At 43.2% G+C, this 21,545-nt stretch overlaps 1 protein-coding gene across 1 annotated transcript in view; it reads left to right on the top strand.

Moving 5' to 3' along the window:
• The window catches only part of shank3a (SH3 and multiple ankyrin repeat domains 3a), a 308,896-nt gene that overhangs the window by 134,604 nt on the left and 152,747 nt on the right, over positions 1-21,545 (top strand). Inside the window, exons 4-7 of the mRNA XM_046360126.1 lie at positions 2,628-2,736; positions 10,648-10,799; positions 11,557-11,724; positions 15,313-15,429. Of these exons, the coding sequence (XP_046216082.1) occupies positions 2,628-2,736; positions 10,648-10,799; positions 11,557-11,724; positions 15,313-15,429 (546 nt within the window). The remainder of the gene's footprint in view (positions 1-2,627; positions 2,737-10,647; positions 10,800-11,556; positions 11,725-15,312; positions 15,430-21,545) is intronic.

Below are 21,545 nucleotides of genomic sequence, written 5' to 3'. Positions count from 1 at the left end.
TCTCACATGTACATCCTCTCCTGTCATTTTCCTGTGCCAAACAAGGCTCCCAGTCATCATTGACAGCGTTTGTATTTCAATAAAGGAGTCTGCGCTGTGGCTGGAACCGCATTGAGCCCCCCCCCCCACTCTCCTGAAGGGAAATGTATACTGTTCCACTTTGTAGTATGATACTCTGTGTGTGTGATGGTGTTCATTAGGATGTGTACTTGAGTAGATTAGTCATAACAAAGCTGTCTCCTCTCCTCTGCACTCAACGGGCAAAATTACACACATTATACGAAACACATTGCTAGCTAAGCATCCCTCCGGCCTTTCTAGTAATGCATTTCATAGTACACATGCACAGACTTATCTTCCCACACACGTATGTTTCTGGCAGTCAGAGCTCACTCTTTGTATCCTATCACCATAACAACCACTTATTATATCTTCTGAAAAAAGCCAGAGTGAATTTCTCCTCAGTACAGCTGATGATGGTGAGAGGAGCAGTCGGCAGTCATTCTCAGTGCCAATGTGTGTGTGTGTGTGTGTGTGAGTGAGCCAGCGTAGCCAGGTATGGGCGAGAGCGGAGATGTCTCTGAGTGAGGGAGCACGAGAGAGACGTGAAGTTGTGAAGGAGTTAAAGAGAGGGATTTTGGAAGGACGGATATATTTGACGACTTACATGGTGAGTGGCACACGCCTTCTACATGATGTTCCGCTATTTAGCGATGCTGGTCACAGGCAAGGTGTGTGTGGTGTGTGTGTTTTTTCTGCAAGCGTGTGTACAGTATGTCTGTAAAAAATAATCCTTTGTTTGTGTCACTGCACCTTTTACTTTGTGTGTGTGTGTGTGTGTGTGTGTGTGTGTGTGTGTGTGTGTGTGTGTGTGTGTGTGTGTGTGTGTGTGTGTGTGTGTGTGTGTGTGTGTGTGTGTGTGTGTGTGTGTGTGTGTGTGTGTGTGTGTGTGTGTGTGTGTGCTGTAGGTTTCAGTGCATGTGGTGGTTATGTAACAAGTGAGGCAGAGAAACCTTGAGAATAGAATAGTAATGATATCTCTCTGTTAGCCAGATGGGTTATATCTGAACACAGCTCTCTCCTATAGCCTCTATGTTTAATTAATACCATCTCTTTATCTCACAATAAAGATATGGCAGATACCATACCAATATAGTCTTGACTACTTCAAACTGTATTGAATATTTCAGATGCTGTATCAATATTGTATTACCTATTTCCTATTTCTCAATGATGTTAGCTGGATTGAATTTAAAGCTACATCAACAGTGGAAACATTATTTCACAGAAAGCTGTTGTCAGCATATAGAATCTCTCAAGTAACCCAAGGCTTTTAAGTCAGTAGTATTGATTGAGAATATTTTACAGGTTGGTAATTAGGCTAATAGGAATTCGAGTCAGGCTTTGGGATAAATACCATTTACTTTCAGTCAATTCAGGAATTAAACAGAAATTCAAATTGAATCACTAAGTAACTGAATTGAAGTGGAAATTCACCTCAACCTTTTATTCAGTTTAAAGTATCACTTGTCCTTACATAGTACTCTATGGCTGTGGTGTTTTGCTTGCAAACTTCCTTGTTTCAGTAGTGCTACAGAAGTAGATAAGTGGGGACCAGATAGATTCTGGTCCAAATCCCTATTTGGGCAGTTCTGTGTGTGGCTGCATGGTGTTATTTTATGAATGAGTTTTCCAGCCTTGTAGATGCAGATGTGTACGTATCCCAATTCACTCTCTAAACATCTGGGTGAGATAGTCATCTGTAATGGTTGAAACGCTTTACTGCAATGAGCTGAATATCAAGCAAAGGTTACAAAGATAAGGATATCCAAAATTCCCTCTTTGGTGTGAAACTGTAACATAAAACTGAATATTGGGAGTAAAGACCATACCTCAACTCCTCTGCTTTCAATAACCAGTACATACACCCAATCTACCTCACAGCTGTGTGTTTTCCATATTGTGCTGAATTTATTGAATTGAAATGGACTTGACCCCAAACCTAAGTGCTGTTTCCTTTACTTATAATGCACAGTATAGGAACTAGTTGGTGACAGGATAAGTCATGGGTAAGTGGTCTGATCCTTTAAAGAGAAGTGCTATGTACTGTATTTTGTTCTTGATGAATAGAAAGTTAGTTGTTTGCTGCTTTGGAAGTACAGAGAGATGGAATATTGCGGTCTACCCAACGGTGCCTAATGCACTACTGTATCCACCTAAATCTTCCACTTGGACTGACATGGAACACAAACACACACGGGAGTGTGCTTCAGCTTTCATCTCGCACCTGCATTATTAAACATCTCTATCCACATGAGTGTTACATCACCCAATCACAGCGCTCTCTCTCCCTCTATGTTTTATCTTTCTCTGTATCTCCCTAACTGTCCTTCATTCGCTCTATTTCACTACCTCTCTTCTCTCCCCTCCTTCCCTATCCACTCTATTTCTCCTCCTTTATCTATCTCTTTATCGCTCTCTCTTTCTCACTCTCACCCCCTCTCTCAAACTCACTCAAACCGTTCCCCTCCTCAATATTAAATGCAATTAGATTTGAATGAATTACATTTAAATATGTTTTTAATACTAGTTGAATGACATGGACTCTCTATCTGTCTGTCTCCCAGGCGAACCTGAAGAAGTTTATGGAGTATGTACAGCAGAGGAACATCGAAAAGGTGTCCAAGTTCCTGGAGAAAGGTCTGGACCCCAACTTCCACGACCCTGAATCGGGAGGTGAGGAGACAGTTGCACCTCTAGCATCCAGAAATGATAGAATCAAAGAGACATGCAGAGTTAATTTAGATCGAACAAAACAGTGCTACAGTATGTGAATAAAAACATGCTCATTGATAAGATAATAATTAGGTGGGTTCTTACATTTGCACAAGTGTGGATTATACACGTGTGATTATTTTTTTGTTGCATAGCCCACTCCCACTGAGACACAGCCATTATTTATGGTGACCCTGGAGCAATTAGGGTTAACTACCTTGCTCAAGGACACATCAACAGATTTCTCACCTATGGGCTCGAGGTTTCAAAATAGCAACCCACAGTTACTAGCCCAACTCAACCGCTAGGCTACCTGCCGCTGGGTGCTAACAACTTCCCTGCAGATGTCACTGATTCCTGGCGAGAGAACAAACAATGGTTAGCTGAGCCACAGTACTATTTGACCAGGTGAATCCAGCTGAAAGCTATGATCCCTTATTGATGTCACTTATTAAATCCACTTCAATCAGTGTAGATGAATGGGAGGATACAGGTTAAAGAAGGATTTTTAAGCATTGAGTATTGAGACATATTTTGTATGCGTGCCATTCCAAGGGTGAATGGGCAAGAACAAATATTTAAGTGCCTTTGAACAGGTAGTAGTTGGCAGGCTCACTGGTTTGAGTGGGTCAATAATTTTTTCACGCTCAACAGTTTCCCGTGTGTGTCAAGCAGAGGCGGTCAGTGCCGTTTAAGATGAGAGGAAAATGTATTTTCCATGAGCATGGCCTTATTTCTAATATAGCATATTGGATGACTCTCATTCATAAAGATGGTGCGAAGAACATGGCTGACGTTTTACATTCTCCCAGCCAATTGTGCAATTCTGTATTTTTTTTGGCGCTTTGTGTAACTTAAAAAAAAACTTATTGTGTACATAATTTTGCTGCTACCATATCTTATGACTGAAAATAACTTCTGGACATCCAAGAAGTGATTACTCAACGAGAACTGCAAGAAACTTCTTCCTTTAACGAGTCCGACAGAGAAGGATATCCTGCTTTCAATGGAACAGGCCCAGATCCACGTCTTTTGCGTGAAGAAAAGATATTGGAAAATGGGACGCAGATTGGGGATCCTTCTGAGAATCCGGAGGCGAGCGAGAAAACTCCCAATGCCTTCCATTCTCCCAATGCCTTCCATTATCCCAATGCCTTCCATTCTCCCAATGCCTTCCATTCTCCCAATGCCTTCCATTCTCCCAATGCCTTCCATTCTCCCAATGCCTTCCATTCTCCCAATGCCTTCCATTCTTCTTGCTAACGTGCAATCGTTGGAAAATAAAATTGATGACCCACTATTAAAATGATCCTACCAACGAGACATAAAAAACTGTAACGGCTTATGTTTCACCGAGACGTGGCTGAATGAAGAAACAGACAATATAGAGCAGGCGGGATTTTTCATGCACCGGCAGATCAGAGATATTACCTCTGGTAAGACAAGGGGTGGGAGTGTGAGTCTTTTTGTCAATAACAGCTGGTGCGCGGTGTCTAATATTATAAGTCTCGAGGTATTGCTCGCCTGAGGTAGAGTACCTTATGATTAGCTGTTGATTACACTACCTAACAAAAGAGTTCTCATCTGTATTATTCATAGCCGTCTATTTACCACAACAAAGTGAAGCTGGCACTAACATGCTGACCAGACCAGACACGTCGCGTGCGTGAGCGTCACAAAATAAATGTAGAAATCCATGTTATTCAATTATTGCACCCACACTACTTGTGCGCGTCAACGAACGTCTGCGATGCCAAGGGCTAAAATAGAACACCTTTCTATTTCTGATGCAGATCGCGCTGAAAGTCCTGCCTCTCCCATCTCCTCATTGGTTTATAGAAGCAGGTACCCACATGCCATCTCCTCATTGGTTAAACCCACGTGGGTGTTTGAAAGACGAACTGTTTTGCTGGTCGTCGTGATAATACTATGAAAGTTTAGATTCCAATCACCATATAAGTTCAAAGATGAAAAAGCCTGGAAGGAGGAGAGATGACTAGAAACAATTCGGTTGGCCGTTTTATGTGTGGATTAATTGTCGGAGTAGAGGACCTTGTGCATTTCAGGTAAAATAACAACTCAATGTTTATATCCCAGTAAAATTTGCTAGAAAACAGCAAGCTAGCTAAATAGGACAAATTAGCTAGCAAGTGCAAGCTTACTAGCTAAATTGCCATACATGTTTAATGCTTTTCGACCTGTCCCCAAATGAATGTCATTGGTTCAGAGTTTGTTTTGATATTTTAACCTGCGTATTGTGATCGTGTTTGGTGTAGGGGGACAAAATAAATGTATGCACGATAGCGCACGATTGCACATGCATGCAGCCTGTTTGGGTTCCGTGTAAGACCGCTCTCAACCAACTCTATAAGGCCATAAGCAAAGAAGAAAATGCTCACCCAGACGCAGGCAAACTTAAATCAGTTTTACCAAATTTTTACCAGCATGTCACATGTGCAACCGGAAAAGAAATTCTAGACTCCCTTTACTCCACACACAGAGATGCATACAAAGCGCTCCCCCGCCCTCCATTTGGCAAATCTGACCACAATTCTATCTGACCATAATTATATACTCCTAATTCCTGATTCCTACTTACAAGCAAAAACTAAAGCAGGAAGCACCAGTGACTTTGTTTTGCTATTCATCCAATGGCATTGAGGAATACACCAACTCGGTCATCGGCTTCATCAAAAAGTGCATCGATGACGTCGTCCCCACAGTGACTATACGTACATATCCCAACCAGAAGCCACGGATCTGCCGCTTTCATGGAGCGGGAGACTAATCTGGACACTTATAAGAAATTCCGCTATGCCCTCAGACGAACCATCAAACAAGCAAAGTGTCAATACAGGATTAAGATTGAATGCTACTATACCGGCACTGACGCTCTTCGGATGTGGCAGGGCTTGAAAGGGGCTTGAAAGCCAGTCTTGACACCACTGCCTGTGACAGCCCCTCCCAGTTCTTGCTGACCCACCTCTCCGAGGCAAGGTACACCCCCAACATTTTAAGCCCTTCACAACCCCACTGCAAACCCACTGGAAGCAGAGGAGGAGCCCTATCCCCCCATGCCCCACATAACAGAGCTTTGCTCTTTCCCCAGTTCACCTTAGCTGATGAAGCTCCCTCGTACACCTTCAGACTGGTCACTAGTTCCTGCATATCTTGCCCATCTCTGACCATCACAGAAACATCATCTGCATATGCTGAGACTGCTATTCCTGTCACCACATCCATGCCTGTCCAGCACACTCCCCGCAGTCTCCTGCGTAGCAGTCCTAAAAAAGGCTCAATGGCTAGTGTGTACAGCTGCCCAGATAGAGGGCATCCTTGTCTAATGCCCCGTCTCACCCAGACTGGCCTACTGAGTCCCCCTCCCACCTTAACCATACATGACGCCCCAGCATACAACAGCTTCACACAGGTCACAAAACTCTTCCCAAACCAAACACAGACATCACATTAAACAGATACTCATGATCCACTCTATCAAAAGCCTTCTCTTGATCTAAAGAGACCAGTCCAAAGTTCACATTAGAACCTCTCGACAAGTCCAACATGTCCCTAATCAAGAACAAGTTGTCCGTGATTGAGCGTCCCGGTACACAATATGTCTGGTCCTTGTGTATTATAGAGTCCAGATGGTTCAGTCTGTTAGAGAGGACCTTGGCAAAAATCTTGTAGTCCGCACAGAGTAATGCCACAGGCCTCCAGTTCTTAAGTTCACACAAGTCCCCTTTTTTGGGCAGGAGAGTCAGAGCCGCCCGACGGCAGCTCATCGGCAACTCTCCTACCCCGACGCATTCACGCAACACGCAAAAGAAATCCTGTCCAATTGTTCCCCAGAATTTTTTGTAAAATTCCACTGGAAGTCCATCGACCCCGGGTGCACGACCGGGGGACATCTGGGTTACTGCCTCTGCCAGTTCATGTGACAACAGAGGAATGTCCATTTCATCCCTCTGTGCCCGAGAGAGCTTAGGGAGTCCTGCGAACAAGACCTGAGCACACATAGGATCACACATTTCTGCCCTATACAATTCAGTATAAAACTCCACAGTCCGCTCCCGCATCTCCCCCACCACAGAGGTCACCCGCCCATCAGACAGCCGTAGACAATACATACCCTTGGCTTCACTGCTCTGTCTTTCCAAACCAAAGAAGAAGGAGCTGGGAGCATCCACCTCCTTGAGCATGGAGAACCTAGCTCTTACAAGTGCTCCCTTTGCTTTAACCTGGAAAAAACTGCCCAGGTCCCTACGTAATTCGGCTAAGTTAGCCTGGAGGCCTACATTGCCTTGCCCCACCATCTCTACCTCCATCTCACTAATACACCGCTCTAGTTCCCCCAATACTCTCCTAGCCTCTGAGGATGAGAGAGCTGTGTACTGTTGACAGAAAAGCCAAATTTGCACTTTCCCCACATCCCACCATTGCACTTTCTCCACATCCCACCATTGACTCAGAGACTCATACTCCTCTCTTCGCTGCCCCCATCTTTCCCAAAAAGTCTGGAAAACTGAGCAAAAAGTGGCATCTTGTAAGAGCTTTACATTGAACTTCCAATGAGATGCCTGCCGGGGCCCTGATCCGAAAACCCCACTGGGAGAATGGTAGCACCCAGCAGCCTATTGCTCTGATTCCTGGACATGTAAAAACGATCAAGTCGAGCTGCACTCACCCTAGCCCCAAAAACCTTCACCCACGTATACTGTCTTGTGTTTGGATGTTTAGTTCTCCAAACATCCACTAGGTCAAACTGATTAAAGATGTCCCTTAACACTCCCACTGACACTGAATGAGGCTCTTCCCCATTTCTGTCTTTTGTAAAATCCATTGTACAGTTCCAGTCACCTCCGATCACCAGCGTCTCCTCAGGCGCTACTTGTGAGAGTTCCTGTCTAAAACTCCCAAATAGAACCCCTCTTTCTCTCCCTGTGTTAGGCGCATACACATTTATAAAGACAAAACACATGTTGTTAATTTCTGCTTTAACAACAAGCAACCTACCCCTACACACCTCCTTTGAGGAGCAAATTTTTACAGCCAGACCCGGTGCAAAAAGGACTGCCACCCCTGCACTAAGATTTGTCCCATGGCTCAACACACTTGCCCCTTTCCACCAGAGCCCCCAATCAACTTCATTCACCACATCACTATGCGTCTCCTGCAGAAACAACACCTGTACTTTTTTTGTTTTACATATTCACCCAACACACTCCTCTTTCCCGCATCTCTGGCGCCATTTATATTGAGCGAGCCTACCCGAAGAGTCTCCATAAGAAGTGGGAGAAAAGCCAGCAGATAAATAGACCAATAGCAAAGCTCAAAAAGCCCCAGTGTCAGTAAGAAATTAAACATTTAAACAGTGTCTGAAGGTAAACCTTTACGCACTGTTGTGACCCACTTCCTCAACCTAAACCGTTTCCTGGGTGAGAGGACACCATGCCCCTCATTTCTCATAGCATGTTGTACTGATCTTACAAACTTTCTAGGATCAGGAAAAAAAGCCTCAAGATTAACTTTCTTCCCCTTAGTCTCATTCAGGAACCTTGTCTGTTCTCTCGACGTGTACTTAGACTCCTCTGGTTGACTGGCTGTCAGCTCCGGGCCAATTGAAGAGGAGTCTGAAAAAAATAAGACTCACTTTCCTCCTCTTCTCTATCTCCCACCCTGACCACCTGCCCTTACTCTCTGGTTAGGGCCTCACCCACAGCAACAGGCAACATTTCCATGGTGCCTTTGTCCACACCCTTTTTCCTTTTCCTCCTGACACCCTCCCCCCCCCCCCCCCTAATCTCTTACACTTCCCCACTATACTCTCCTCATCCACTAGAATAACCTGACTAGACGCAGCATCATCTGCACCACCCTCCATAGCATGACTTGACCCAGCATCATCTGCACCACCCTCCATAGCATGTCTAGGGCCAGCCTCAGCTACCCCACCATCTCTAGCCTGACTAGACCCAGCCTCTGCTTCTCCACCATCTCTAGCCTGACTAGACCCAGCCTCCACTACCCTACCATCTCCAGCCTGACTAGACCCAGCCTCTGCTTCTCCACCATCTCTAGCCTGACTAGACCCAGCCTCCACTACCCTACCATCTCTAGCCTGACTAGGCCCAGCCTCATCTACACCACCATCTCTAGACTGACTAGGCCCAGCCTCTGCTGTCTGCATCTCCTTACCCCCTGCATTTTGACCTCGATTTCCCCCACTTGCGCTTGTAACCTCACCTTGTCTATGGCCTTTATGTGGGCACGCAAAGCTCTTGTGCCCCAAATCCCCACATTCAAAACACCGTAGACTATCTGTGCTGGCAAAACCTGCATAGAGCCCCTCCCCATGCCTCACTTTAAAATGCACATTTAGCTGTTGCTCATTATTGTTCAGAAACTTAAACACTTGCCTCCTGAACGAAACAACATGCTTAACGGCATCTGCCTGAAAACCTGCTGACAGTACACGGAAACCGCTAGCAAACTTACCAAAACGACTCAGCTCTTTCCTAATTTGATCATCCGTAATAAACGGAGGCAAATTTGCCACTACAACTCTTGTTGAAGGGGTAGAGAGAGGTGAAATTGACACCAACACATCCCTTACAAATATTCCGCTAGCAATTAGCCTACCGACCAAATTAGCCCTTTTCATGAACACAACCACAGCTTTGTTCATTCTAGAAGCAGAATGTATAAACTCAGCTCCTACCTGTTCACCGACCGCGAGCAGAACCTCCTCCACCTTAACTCCGTTCTCAGGAACACACCTGAATCCATGCTGTATTGACAGCGTCTCCTCCGCGCTAGGCTGAGAAGCCATTGTGCACACTACACCTTCCAACCCCCAGGAAAGTTACTCTGTCCTCTTCCACCCTAACTTTGAAAAAAAACTTTGGATACCGCTAAAAACAAATATTGCATTAACCCTCCACCATAGAAAATAACATGTAAAGAAAAGAATCAAGAAAGTTAGTTAGGATAGAGCTTTCCACACCAAACACTCAAACTCCAAAAACACCCAGCATGCACGAGAGAGAGAGAGAGAGAGAGAGAGAGAGAGAGAGAGAGAGAGAGAGAGAGAGAGAGAGAGAGAGAGAGAGAGAGAGAGAGAGAGAGAGAGAGAGAAAGAGAGAGACAAAAGCAAGACAAAACAAACAACATTTTTGTTAATTTGGTTCTAAATGCTAGTTTTGTTGTGTCTGTGTGTGCACATGTTTGTGAATATACTAAACCCACAGTTCATCCCAAGCACCTTCTTTGATGAGGAGGAAACTACATTTAAAATAATGAGATTGATGGCTTCTAACACCTTAATCACACCGACAGCGTCATTGCGCAAAATGCTACGCAACGCAGCGTTCCATTGGAAATGAATTTACTTCTGGTGTACCAAAATGCAATGATGCTGTCGGTGTGATCGAGGCGTTAGTGTTAAGTTGCATCATCATCATCAAACAAACACACACACATACACACACAGATTGTTTGCTAACTCCGACACTCTTATCTGGTTTTGGTAAACACAAACTCCATCATGTTTATCACAAAGTCATTTCGCTGATGAGGCTCTCAAATGCACAATATTTGTCTTCTTAAATGAATCACTTGAAATTGATGAGAGTGAATTCATCTGGAAATGGAACTAGTATTTTATTCACCCTGCCTTTATCACTCTAATCAGAGACATTTAAAGGGATAGGCCTTCTCATACAAATGCTTTGATTCATTTAAATACGAACAGTTAAAGTCAACCCTAATGCTGAATGCATGCTTCTGTCTCAGTACTATGCAGAATGTACACTGAAAAGGCTGTCCTGTTATATATTAAACCTAGTTCCTCTCTACCCCTGTGTGCTGTAGAATGTCCTCTGACCATGGCGTCTCAGCTGGAGGGCTGTGCAGACCTCATCAAGGTGCTGAAGAGTGGAGGAGCTCACCTGGACTTCAGGACCCGAGACGGCATCACTGCACTGCACAAGGCTGTCCGCACCAAGAACCATACAGCCCTCATAGTGAGTACACACACGTACAAACACACGCACACACTTCTTTTTCTATCCTCGAGTGGACCTAAAATTGATTTCCATTCAAAATCCTATGTTCCCTAACCCTTAACCCTACTTGTAACCCTAAGCCTAATTGTAACCCTAACCCTAAATCTAACCCCTAAGCTAAAATAGCCTTTGTGCGAAACTGGGAAATGTCCCTCGAGGAGAATGTTCCTAGACTTTTGGGGATTGCAGGTCACCACAAAGATAGAAGAACTAGACCACACACACTCACTCACTTTCTGCTTGTCATAAGTAAGAGTCTGACTCACATGATTTCCTCAGTGTGTATGTGGGTGCTAAGTACTCTCTTCCGAGACCTGACTGAAAAGATGCTTTTATTCAATGGGCTTCTTGTGCCCTCACTGGGTTTTCATCTGCTTTGGGGAGGTTAGGTTGTTGTCTTTAATGAGTAGGCGTGTGCTCAGTGAATGGATGTGTATCATTACTGAATGCCTCTGATATGACTCATCATTGTTCTCATCCTGAGAGCTATAGCTGTAGTGCAGAAAAACCCATCATCTTAATGGACTACTCTATGTCCCTCTTTTTGATCTACATGAGTGGAGAAGCCTATGATAGAAAAATGTAGATCCCACAAAGGAAATGGATAGTGTTTTCATACAAGGGTTTTCATAGCTTCTGTTGGGCTTGAAGTGAGTGTGTACATTGTGTGTGTGTGTTCTCTAACTTTCCTTCTCGTTCACTTTCTCTCTGCCAGACGTTGCTGGACCTGGGTGCGTCTCCTGACTATAAGGACAGTCGGGGGTTAAGTCCGCTCTATCACAGCTCTATGGTAGGAGGAGACCCCTACTGCTGTGAACTTCTGCTCCACGACCACGCTCAGGTGGGCTGTGTGGACGAGAACGGTTGGCAGGAGACACACCAGGTAAACACACACAGACGCACCTGCCCGCAGTTGCTAATAACCCATATGGTAGAAAAATGACAAGATTATGTTTTAATACTGTTTATGCATCAAATAAGGTTCCTCAGTACTGTCTCATCTGTGTGTGGGACTTGGCGCTGGGGGCTTGGCGCCTGGCGCTGGCAATTGATTTATGATGGCTTGGTGATAGAACCTACAGCCTGCTTGCCATAGGTTGAGTTGGTGTTTGTGTAATATGAGGTTCCAGGGAGGAGATGTCTCTGTTGTGGACAGTTGATGGGAGGAACCTTGACTTAGGGGCTAAACCATGATTTCTATACAATTGGAACAGTTGTCACAACAAATGCTATCTGGCTGGGGGATACTCCTTTCTCACATACAAATCCTAACCTTTTGACCCATTCCAGACATTTGTTGTTTGTCATGAACATTCAGGAGGATGTACGTTGCTATAAAGAGCTGTACCCCAAATCTGCTCGTTGGGCTCTCAACGATTTACCAGCTTCATTATTGCAATTGTACTCAATAATAAAGATGGATTGTTTGAAGAAATTACAAAGTCGTTCTCACTTGGTGAGAATTTCCACCACACCCATCCACAAATGCCTAACTATATGTGATAAAGTGAAAATCTGAATCCTGCACCCGACCCTAACCTGCTAGTCATCATTGATTATGTTATTTTCCCACCAGTCTGATTTAGTGCCTGGTCGTGTCCACAAACAGTATGTAAGTACGTGTTCCTGAGTGTCTTATCTTTCAGTGATGGGGTCATAATATTTTGTCACTTAAATCATTCAAAAGATAGAGAAACATTTGTAGGAAGAAACAGAAGAAGCTCTGTTAATTACAACCGCATCTAGCAGCTACCGGTTCTATGAACCACCCCATCTCGCGATGCCATTTTCAAACCACACGGGTTTGCGAACTCTAGATTGGGAAACTCTGAGTTAGGCCCTAAAGTTTAGGCTTACGCACTAATGGCAGATAAAAGTAAACCACACAATATTTCATGTCCCTAAACCCAACCAACCAACCCAATGGATAACCGCAGGGATTGCAGGATGTGAGTCAACCTGCTCATCACTAACACACACACACACACACACACACACACACACACACACACACACACACACACACACACACACACACACACACACACACACACACACACACACACACACACACACACACACACACACACACACACACACACACACACACACACACACACACACACACACACGGACACACACGGACACACACACACACACATACAGAGAGAGACTGCTCTTCCCAGACATAGACACTACTGTAGATCCAGACTGACATTTTGAGGAAACCTTCCGTTGATTAGGAGGAAAATGTAGCGGAAGAGCAAAGCAGAACAAGTACAGTATTAATTTCCTAATTGGATGGGGCACCAAAGCATTGCAGACTTCATAAGGTTTTAAATGGAGGGAACAGGAGTACCACTACAGGGCTTGATAAAACTCTGCAGACCCTGTCATTATATAAACCATAAAGGACTGGAGCACTAGAACTCAGTCAACAGTACTGTGTCCACATTGCTCTACTGTTCCCACCACTCTCTCTTCTACTCTACTCTCCACACCAGCATGTCTTGGGACATCCATGGTAATCCCCCCACCTGCTTGCCCTGTTCTTCCCTGCCACCATCTTCAGAGCACAACCACCACAGAATGCAATGCAGGGTTAGCCTGGAGGCTATGAGACCTACAGTATAATCAGGCTAAACCAGGTGTTCCCAAACTTTTTTGTCGTGCGACCCCATTTTGATATCCAAGCATTGTCATGACCCCTCCATGTAAAAAAAGTGATGTAATCAATTGCCAATGTTTACTTTTTAAATTGGGGCTATGACAGTCTATAACAAATCAGTCTGAAAGTACTTTCACAGTAGGCTATCTCAATCTGAAGGAAGAATGGTCTGAAGTGACTGAAATGGATCAGAAAGGTATTGGGAAGTTCAAAACATCATCAGGCAATACTTTTTACATGATCTTCTGTGTAGAAAAGAACAATGTCATTGATGATGTTCTTTTCCCCCAGTCTGATTTAGAGCCCGGTCTTGTCCTCTATTCTATGCATTATCGAGTGTTACAGAAAACCAGTGGTGGAAAAAGTAACCAATTGTCAAACTTGAGTAAAAGTAAAGATACCTTTGTAGAAAATGGCTCAAGTAAAATTAAAAGTCTAAAAATATTTGTTTTTAAATATACTTAAATATCAGAAGTAAGTCAAATTGCAAAAATATACTTAAGTATCTAAAGTACAAGTATAAATAATTTTTAATTCCTTATATTAAGCAAACCAAAAGGCTCAATGTTCTTGTTTTTAAATTTACAGATGGCCAGGGGCACACTCCAACACTCAGACATAATTTACAAACTAAGCATTTGTGCTTAGTGAGTCCTCCAGATCAGAGGCAGTGAATTGAAGTGAGTGAATTGAACCACTTTCCTGTCCTGCTAAGCATTGAAAATGTAACGTGTACTTTTTTATGTCATTGAAAATGTATGGAGTTAAAAGTACATTATTTTCTTTAGGATACATTCCTAAAGAAGTAAAAGTAGTCAATTAAAAGTAAAAGCAGCCAAAAATATAAATAGTAAAGTACAGATACCTAAAAAAAATGACTTAGTTAGTATTTTTACTTAAGTACTTGACACCACTGCAGAAAAAATATAGTGTGCCTGAGAGTCTTATCTTTCAGTGATGGGGTTATAATATTTGTAGCTTAAACCGTTCAAAAGATTTGTAGGAAGAAAACAGACACTGCTTTTCCGAGTTTCTCTCGTGACCCCAAATTTAAATCAGGTGACCCCACAAGTCGCTAGTTTGGGATACTCTGGACTGAACTGACGGCTGCTGGTAAAATAAAGAGAGATGCCAAAGGAGTGTGCGAGAAAGAGTGTGTATTTTGAGAGGGGAACTCTCACCCAGTTTGAATGGGGTGGAGAGAAAGCCAGCACTAAAACTGAACCTACAGACCAACTTTCCAGAGCCCTCCATTACTATACTCCAATCAGTTACCTTCCCTCTCCCCCCATGGTATTAGTATTCTGTGTGTGTGTGTGTGTGTGTGTGTGTGTGTGTGTGTGTGTGTGTGTGTGTGTGTGTGTGTGTGTGTGTGTGTGTGTGTGTGTGTGTGTGTGTGTGTGTGTGTGTGTGTGTGTGTGTGTGTGTGTGTGTGTGTGTGTGTGTGTGTGAGAGAGAGAGAGAGAGATAGAGACAAGACAAAACAGAGAGGGAACAACAATTATAGTGCATGTGGGGGAGAGACAAAGAGAAGAAAACAGAGAAACGAAACTGTCTTTCTCCAATATCACAAAGTGTATGATATCTCAATCACCCAAAATACCTGTAGCTCAGTTGGTAGAGCATGGCGCTTGTAACGCCAGGGTAGTGGGTTCGATCCCCGGGACCACCCATACGTAGAATGTATGCACACATGACTGTAAGTCGCTTTGGATAAAAGCGTCTGCTAAATGGCATATATTATTATTATTTATTATTATACCTCAATAACCCAAACTGGCATCCATGTGTCTCCACATACAGGCATGCCGTCATGGTCATGTTCAGCACTTGGAGCACCTGCTGTTTTACGGAGCCGACATGACTGCTCAGAACGCCTCTGGAAACACCGCCCTTCACGTCTGTGCCCTCTACAACCAGGTAACACACTGTATGGTGCATATTGGCGGGGAGGGTTGTGTGTGTGGGTAAGTAGTGGTGTAGAGGAGTTTGATAAATATGTGTGTGTGTGAGTGTGAATGCATCTGTGTGTTAAAGCTGCGATTTGAAACATTGCTATTACTTACTCTGTCAATATGTCCACTCAGGCAGTGTCTTGCTGTTTGAAGACTTTTGAGTGGACAGACTGGCAAACTGAATGTAACTGATTACAACAAAAAAACTACCTGTAGTCCTTTCGGTTACCAGAATTGTTTTTGTGACATTACTGAAACTTTTGAAAAACTAGATGATTACTTGTAGGATAACTAATAAATTAAAATCAAATACAATTTTATTTGTCACATGTGCCGAGTACAACCGTGTAAATATATTACTTACAAGCCCTTAACCAACAATGCAGTTTTAAGAAAATAGAGTGATAGAATTATAAATAGAGAAAATATTTACTAAATAAACTAGTAAAAATGTAATAAAAAAAAATAAAAATAAAATAACAATAATGAGGCTATATACAGGGGGTACGGTACCGAGTCAATGTGGCGGTCAGATCACGGTCCTCTCTGACCAGAGTGAAGCCGGCCGGCTCCACTTCTCTGTCCGGGACTCTGTCATCCAGCCAAGTCTCAGTAAATGCCAGCAAACAGGCCTCCCGATATTCGTGTTGTCAGCGAATCTGCGCTTCCAACTCATCCGCTTTTCCCCTCAGTGACTGGGCATTAATCAGCAAGGTGGTGGGTAAGGGGAGATTGTTCTTAATTTTTTAAAGTCTTTGTCTGATGCCCCCGCGTTTTCCACGTTTGCATTTGGGTTTGTGATCCACTCGCAGACAATCAGGTATTAGATGGGATATCCATCGCGTTTGTATTTGAGTTGCATTGTAGTAATTGGATTCCGCTGCCAGCAGCGTTTTCATTATTCAGTCCGTTCGTAGCGGGTATGTACACGATCAACAAGATCAGTCCAACACCCCACCACTGTAAATCCATGGTTGGCAGAATGTTTGTTAACTAAGTGTACAAATTAAAAACATAAGATAACGTCACACACACTGCAGGTCGCAACAGAGACTCGGTCAAGGAGAAGTTGAAAATGTCAGTGAAGACACTTCCCAATTGGTTCACGCATGCTCCGTGGGAATGTTGACCTGTTTTAAGGTCTTGCTCACATTGGCTACATAGAGCATGATCACACCGGAACAGCTGGTGCTCTCATGCATGCTTCAGTGTTGCTTCTCCAAAGCAAGCATAAAAGGTATTTAGCCAATCTGGTAGACTCGCGTCACTGGGCAGCTCGCGTCCGAGTTTCCCTTTGTGGTCCGTAATAGTTTGCAAGCCCTGCCACATCTGACGAGCGTCAGCTGGTGTAGTATGATTCATTCTTAATCCTGTATTGATGCTTTGCCTGTTTGATTGTTTGTCTGAGGGCATAGCAAAGACTATCTTATAATCGTCCGGATTAGTGTCCCGCTCCATGAAAGTGGCAGCTCCAGCCTTTAGCACGGTGCGGATGTTGTCTGTAATCCATGGCTTCTTTTTGGGGTATGTACATACGGTCACTGTGGGGATGACGTCATCGATGCACATATTGATGAAGCCGGTGACTGAGGTGGTTTATTCTTCAATGCCATTGGATGAATCCCAGAACATATTCCAGTCTGTGCTAGCAAAACAGTCCTGTAGCATAGAACTTTGTACACGTCTCTGTGTGTGGAGTAAAGGTGGTGTAGAGTTTTTCTTCCTCTGGCTGCACATGTGACATGCTGTTAGAAATGATGTAAAACTGATTTAAGTTTGCCTGCATTAAAGTCTAGGAGCACCACTTCTGCATGAGCATTTTCTTGTTTGCTCATGGCATTATACAGCTTATTGACTGTGGTCTTAGTACCAGCATCGGTTTGTGGTGGTAAATAGACGGCTATGAAAATTATAGATGAAAACTCTCTTGGTAGATAGAGTGGTCTACAGCTTATCATGAGGTATTCCACCTCAGGCCAGCAATACCTCGAGACTACCATAATATTAAACACCAGCTGTTGTTTACAAATGGACACACAACCCCACCCCCCGTCTTACCGGATGTAGCTGTTCTGTCCTACCGATGCACGGAAAACCCAGCCCTGTAAATTATCTGTGTTGTCGCTCAGCCACGACTCAGCCATTACGAAACATAAAATATTCCAATGTTTAATGTCTCGTTGGTAGGATGGTCTCAAACAGAGCTCATCCATTTTATTCTCCAGTGATTGCACAATGACTAATAGAATGGATGACAGAGGGCGAGTTACCCACTCAAGGCACCCTGACCTCCGCCCCCTGTATTTTATTCTTTTCTTCATGCGAATGACGGGGATTTGGGCCTTGTCCTGGAGCAAAATTATATCCATCACGTCTGACTCAGTAAGGAAATAATCTTTATCCAGTTTGAGTTGAGTAATCGCTGTTCTGATATCCAGAAGCTATTTTTGGTCATAAGAGATCTTAGCATAAACAGTATGTACAAAATAAGTTACAAACAATGCGAAAAAACACACAAAATAGCACAATTGGTGAGGAGCCTGTAAAACAGCAGCCATCCCCTCCGGCGCCATTCTTCTTATCCAAAAAGGTTGTTTGTGGAAAAAATACTTTGACACCTTTCTGTTTTCTCAATGACATGCAAATCTGCATTGAGAAAAGGTGCACGTTTGAGTTTGTTCACACCTGAGCGAGTCTGACCACAAGTAAGCGATGAGCTCAATCAGTTCTCCATGACACCAAAAATATAAACAACAAAGTAAGCTAATAAGACCTTAGTCTTTGGGTTATGTTTAGGTGAAACAATTAGTCTAATCTATATTTCCAAGTCCTATTCTTGAAAATCCTAGTGGTATTTTATCAATTTTAATGACTGGAAATCTGACAGACTTCTGTTTTTATTGTAAAGATATATGTTTTATTATCTTTATTGAAGTAGAAAGCAATAGGTTAGAAACCTACATAACCCATAAGGTAAAATGCAACATGCATTTATCGATAGCTATGTAAACTCTAACATTGATTTATCCTGCAATAGATGTCGTTCATTTGGTAATATTATTTTTTGTCTTCTTAAGGGGAAAGTAATCCAAAAGTAACTGAAAGTAATCAGATTAGGTTACTGAGTTTGGGTGTCATCCAACAGGTATGTTACTGGTTGCAATTTTGGACTGGTATTTAGTAACTGTAACAGATTACATTTAGAAAGTAACCTACCTAACCCTGGCAGCGAGCAAGTGAGAGATACGATTGATAAGATCAAGTGAGAGAATGAGACATTGAGTGCTGGGATTGGGAACTGAGGCTTAAGTGACTCATTGAAAAGCCATGGCTCAGGTGCTGAGAGCCGAGTGCTACTGAGTTGTGGGGTTGTTTCCCACATGGGCCACATCTACTGAATATGACTTTGTATAAAAATGTGTTGCTAAGATTTCTGTCTGTGAAATGCACATACATGTACATGTGACACACACATGCACGCTGACCTGTTTCAAAGGCTCTAGAACACTGAGTGCACATGCACACAAAAGTCTGTCTGAGGGGGGTTAGAGGATGAGAATATCAATACTTAATCTAGAGTACTGTTTGTAACACATCCATGTGACTATGTTCTACTACTGCCTGAGGAGGGAGGGAGGGGTGGAGGAGCAACGAAGGGGAAAAGGGAGAGAGAAAAAAAGAGGGATAACTTTTGTTTTGGTTTTAGGGGAGTTAGACTATTGACTGGTGCATTTAAGACATAAAATGCCATAAAGTGGCATATTTTAGGTGATGCAAATGGTAGCCTTAAAGAACACAGATTTGAACTTCTGAGTCATGCTAATGAATATTCATGGTCAAGTGAACAATTTGGGGGAAAATGTTTTGCTCCTCCCCATCATAGACACTGTCTCTGTGGTGTCCTATTGTCAGACAGGTTTCATCCCTCCAGTGTTTAGAGATCCTGGAGGCCACCGCTGGGCAGATCGATCACAGCGACAGAGCTTCTGAGTGGGGCTTAAGGGACTGAACATGGGGGGCGTCTGCATGATGATCCATTAATCAACAGAGAGACACACATTCAGTGACAGAGATCCATATGAGAGAGATGAAGAGGGAAAGGATATGGAGTGAGAAAGACAGTTAGTGGGATAGAGAGTAAAGGAAAGGAGAGAACCAATCAAAGGAGACAGGGAAGAAAACATTTGGATTAAAGAGAAGTATATGACAGACCGCTTCCAGATTAATGTATCAATAAAGAGACAGTAGACAGTAGTCAGTGAGAAGTAGACTGGTTAATGAGCAGAGAAGACTGGTTAATGAGTAGAGTAGACTGGTTAATGAGCAGAGAAGACTGGTTAATGAGCAGAGAAGACTGGTTAATGAGTAGACTAGACTGGTTAATGAGCAGAGAAGACTGGTTAATGAGCAGAGTAGACTGGTTAATGAGCAGAGAAGACTGGTTAATGAGCAGAGAAGACTGGTTAATGAGCAGAGTAGACTGGTTAATGAGCAGAGAAGACTGGTTAATGAGCAGAGTAGACTGGTTAATGAGCAGAGTAGACTGGTTAATGAACAGAGTGGACTGGTTAATGAGCAGAGAAACTGGTTAGTGAACATAGTAGACTGGTTAATGAACAGAGTAGACTGGTTAAAGAGCAGAGAAGACTGGTTAATAAGCAGATAAACTGGTTAATGAGCAGAGAAACTGGTTAATGAACAGAATAGACTGGTTAATGAGCAGAGAAACTGGTTAATGAACAGAACAAACTGGTTAATGACACCACTAGAGAGTGGGGTCGAGGGAACAGTGGGGTGGGAAGCTCAGGGGGGTGGGAGGCCAGTGGGGGGGGTGGCTCAGTGTTTAGGGGAGTGATGGAGCAGAGACACAACAAACTTAGAATTGGATAACAGGGACACAGATGTTAACCTCTGAATCATGCCAATTAATAAAGTGGAGCCTATGGGATAATAATGATGACATAAACCTATGAGTTTGTATTTTGAATTTCATGGTCACTAATTGAGATTTGTTGTTGGAAGTAGATTCACAAATATGTCATTTATTTTTTCAAGCTTTTCATCATGATGTGTGAAAGATGTAACAACGGTCACAAACTGGTAACTTGGCATTTGAATACATTCAATAAGTTTTGCAAGCATCATTTAATTTCAGAATTATTACAAATCCATTTACTACTATGAATTTTCAGTTGTGAATCACTTGCAGATTTTTTTATCGGTGCACACTTGGAGTTCTGTTGTCACATTACCAAGAGATTCATAATAACGTTTTATACATTTGTAGAAAGAGATTTGCAAGTAAAAAATTGGTTTGAGCAACTCTAGGGGCAGGACCGTTTACTCCTGACCAATCAGCCAAAACCACAGCCGCATACTGCTGCAACCATGGATGGAGGGTCCATCAATCAAATTTTAGGAAGTAGCTTGAAAACAAAGAGAATTCATTTCTACAAAGTAACGATGTTACTTACTGTTGTGAATGAGCCTATACAATTGAACCTGATGACTCCTCCAGTCCCCAGACAGAACTCTGGTAACACTGAAACAGGAAAGATCAAGAAGCGGAAGCAGAACATGAAGAGGCCTCAACCGCAAGCAGGTAGAGAGCAGCAAAACACACTCAAGGGCAGGGGGAAGTGACAGGTACAGGTAAACTGTATACAGATGTTCCTCTGCTGTGGGGCCATCTTATATGGCGAAACCCCCTTCAAACTCAAGCCCTGGGATGGAGCTGGTGGAGTTGCTTGATGGCACGTGGGCCATGGAGCAGATGACACCAGGGAATGCCGTCACATATGAAGGAAACAATGTGTTACCGAATACTGTGTAGACATCATATGTAAAGGAGACAATGTATTTTGTGTAACTTTGCTTAGATGTCACGTGTATGGGTGAGGGTGTGTTGTGTGGCTGTAGTCAAGGGAGTTATGGGCTTGGGCAAAACTACATAAATACCAATGTAAAATATCAGGAAAAAGGAGATTTGGGGAAAGACAGATCAGGAGCTGATTGATCGATAAGAGAAATTACTGTGCCTCGTCAACCTGGCTAAGGCTTTCGACTCTGTCAATCACAACA

Source organism: Oncorhynchus gorbuscha, linkage group LG01 (genome assembly GCF_021184085.1).
Source record: "Oncorhynchus gorbuscha isolate QuinsamMale2020 ecotype Even-year linkage group LG01, OgorEven_v1.0, whole genome shotgun sequence".
NCBI lineage: Eukaryota > Metazoa > Chordata > Actinopteri > Salmoniformes > Salmonidae > Oncorhynchus > Oncorhynchus gorbuscha.
Note: the sequence above shows the minus strand (reverse complement) of the source record. Positions and strands in the feature narration are given on the sequence as shown.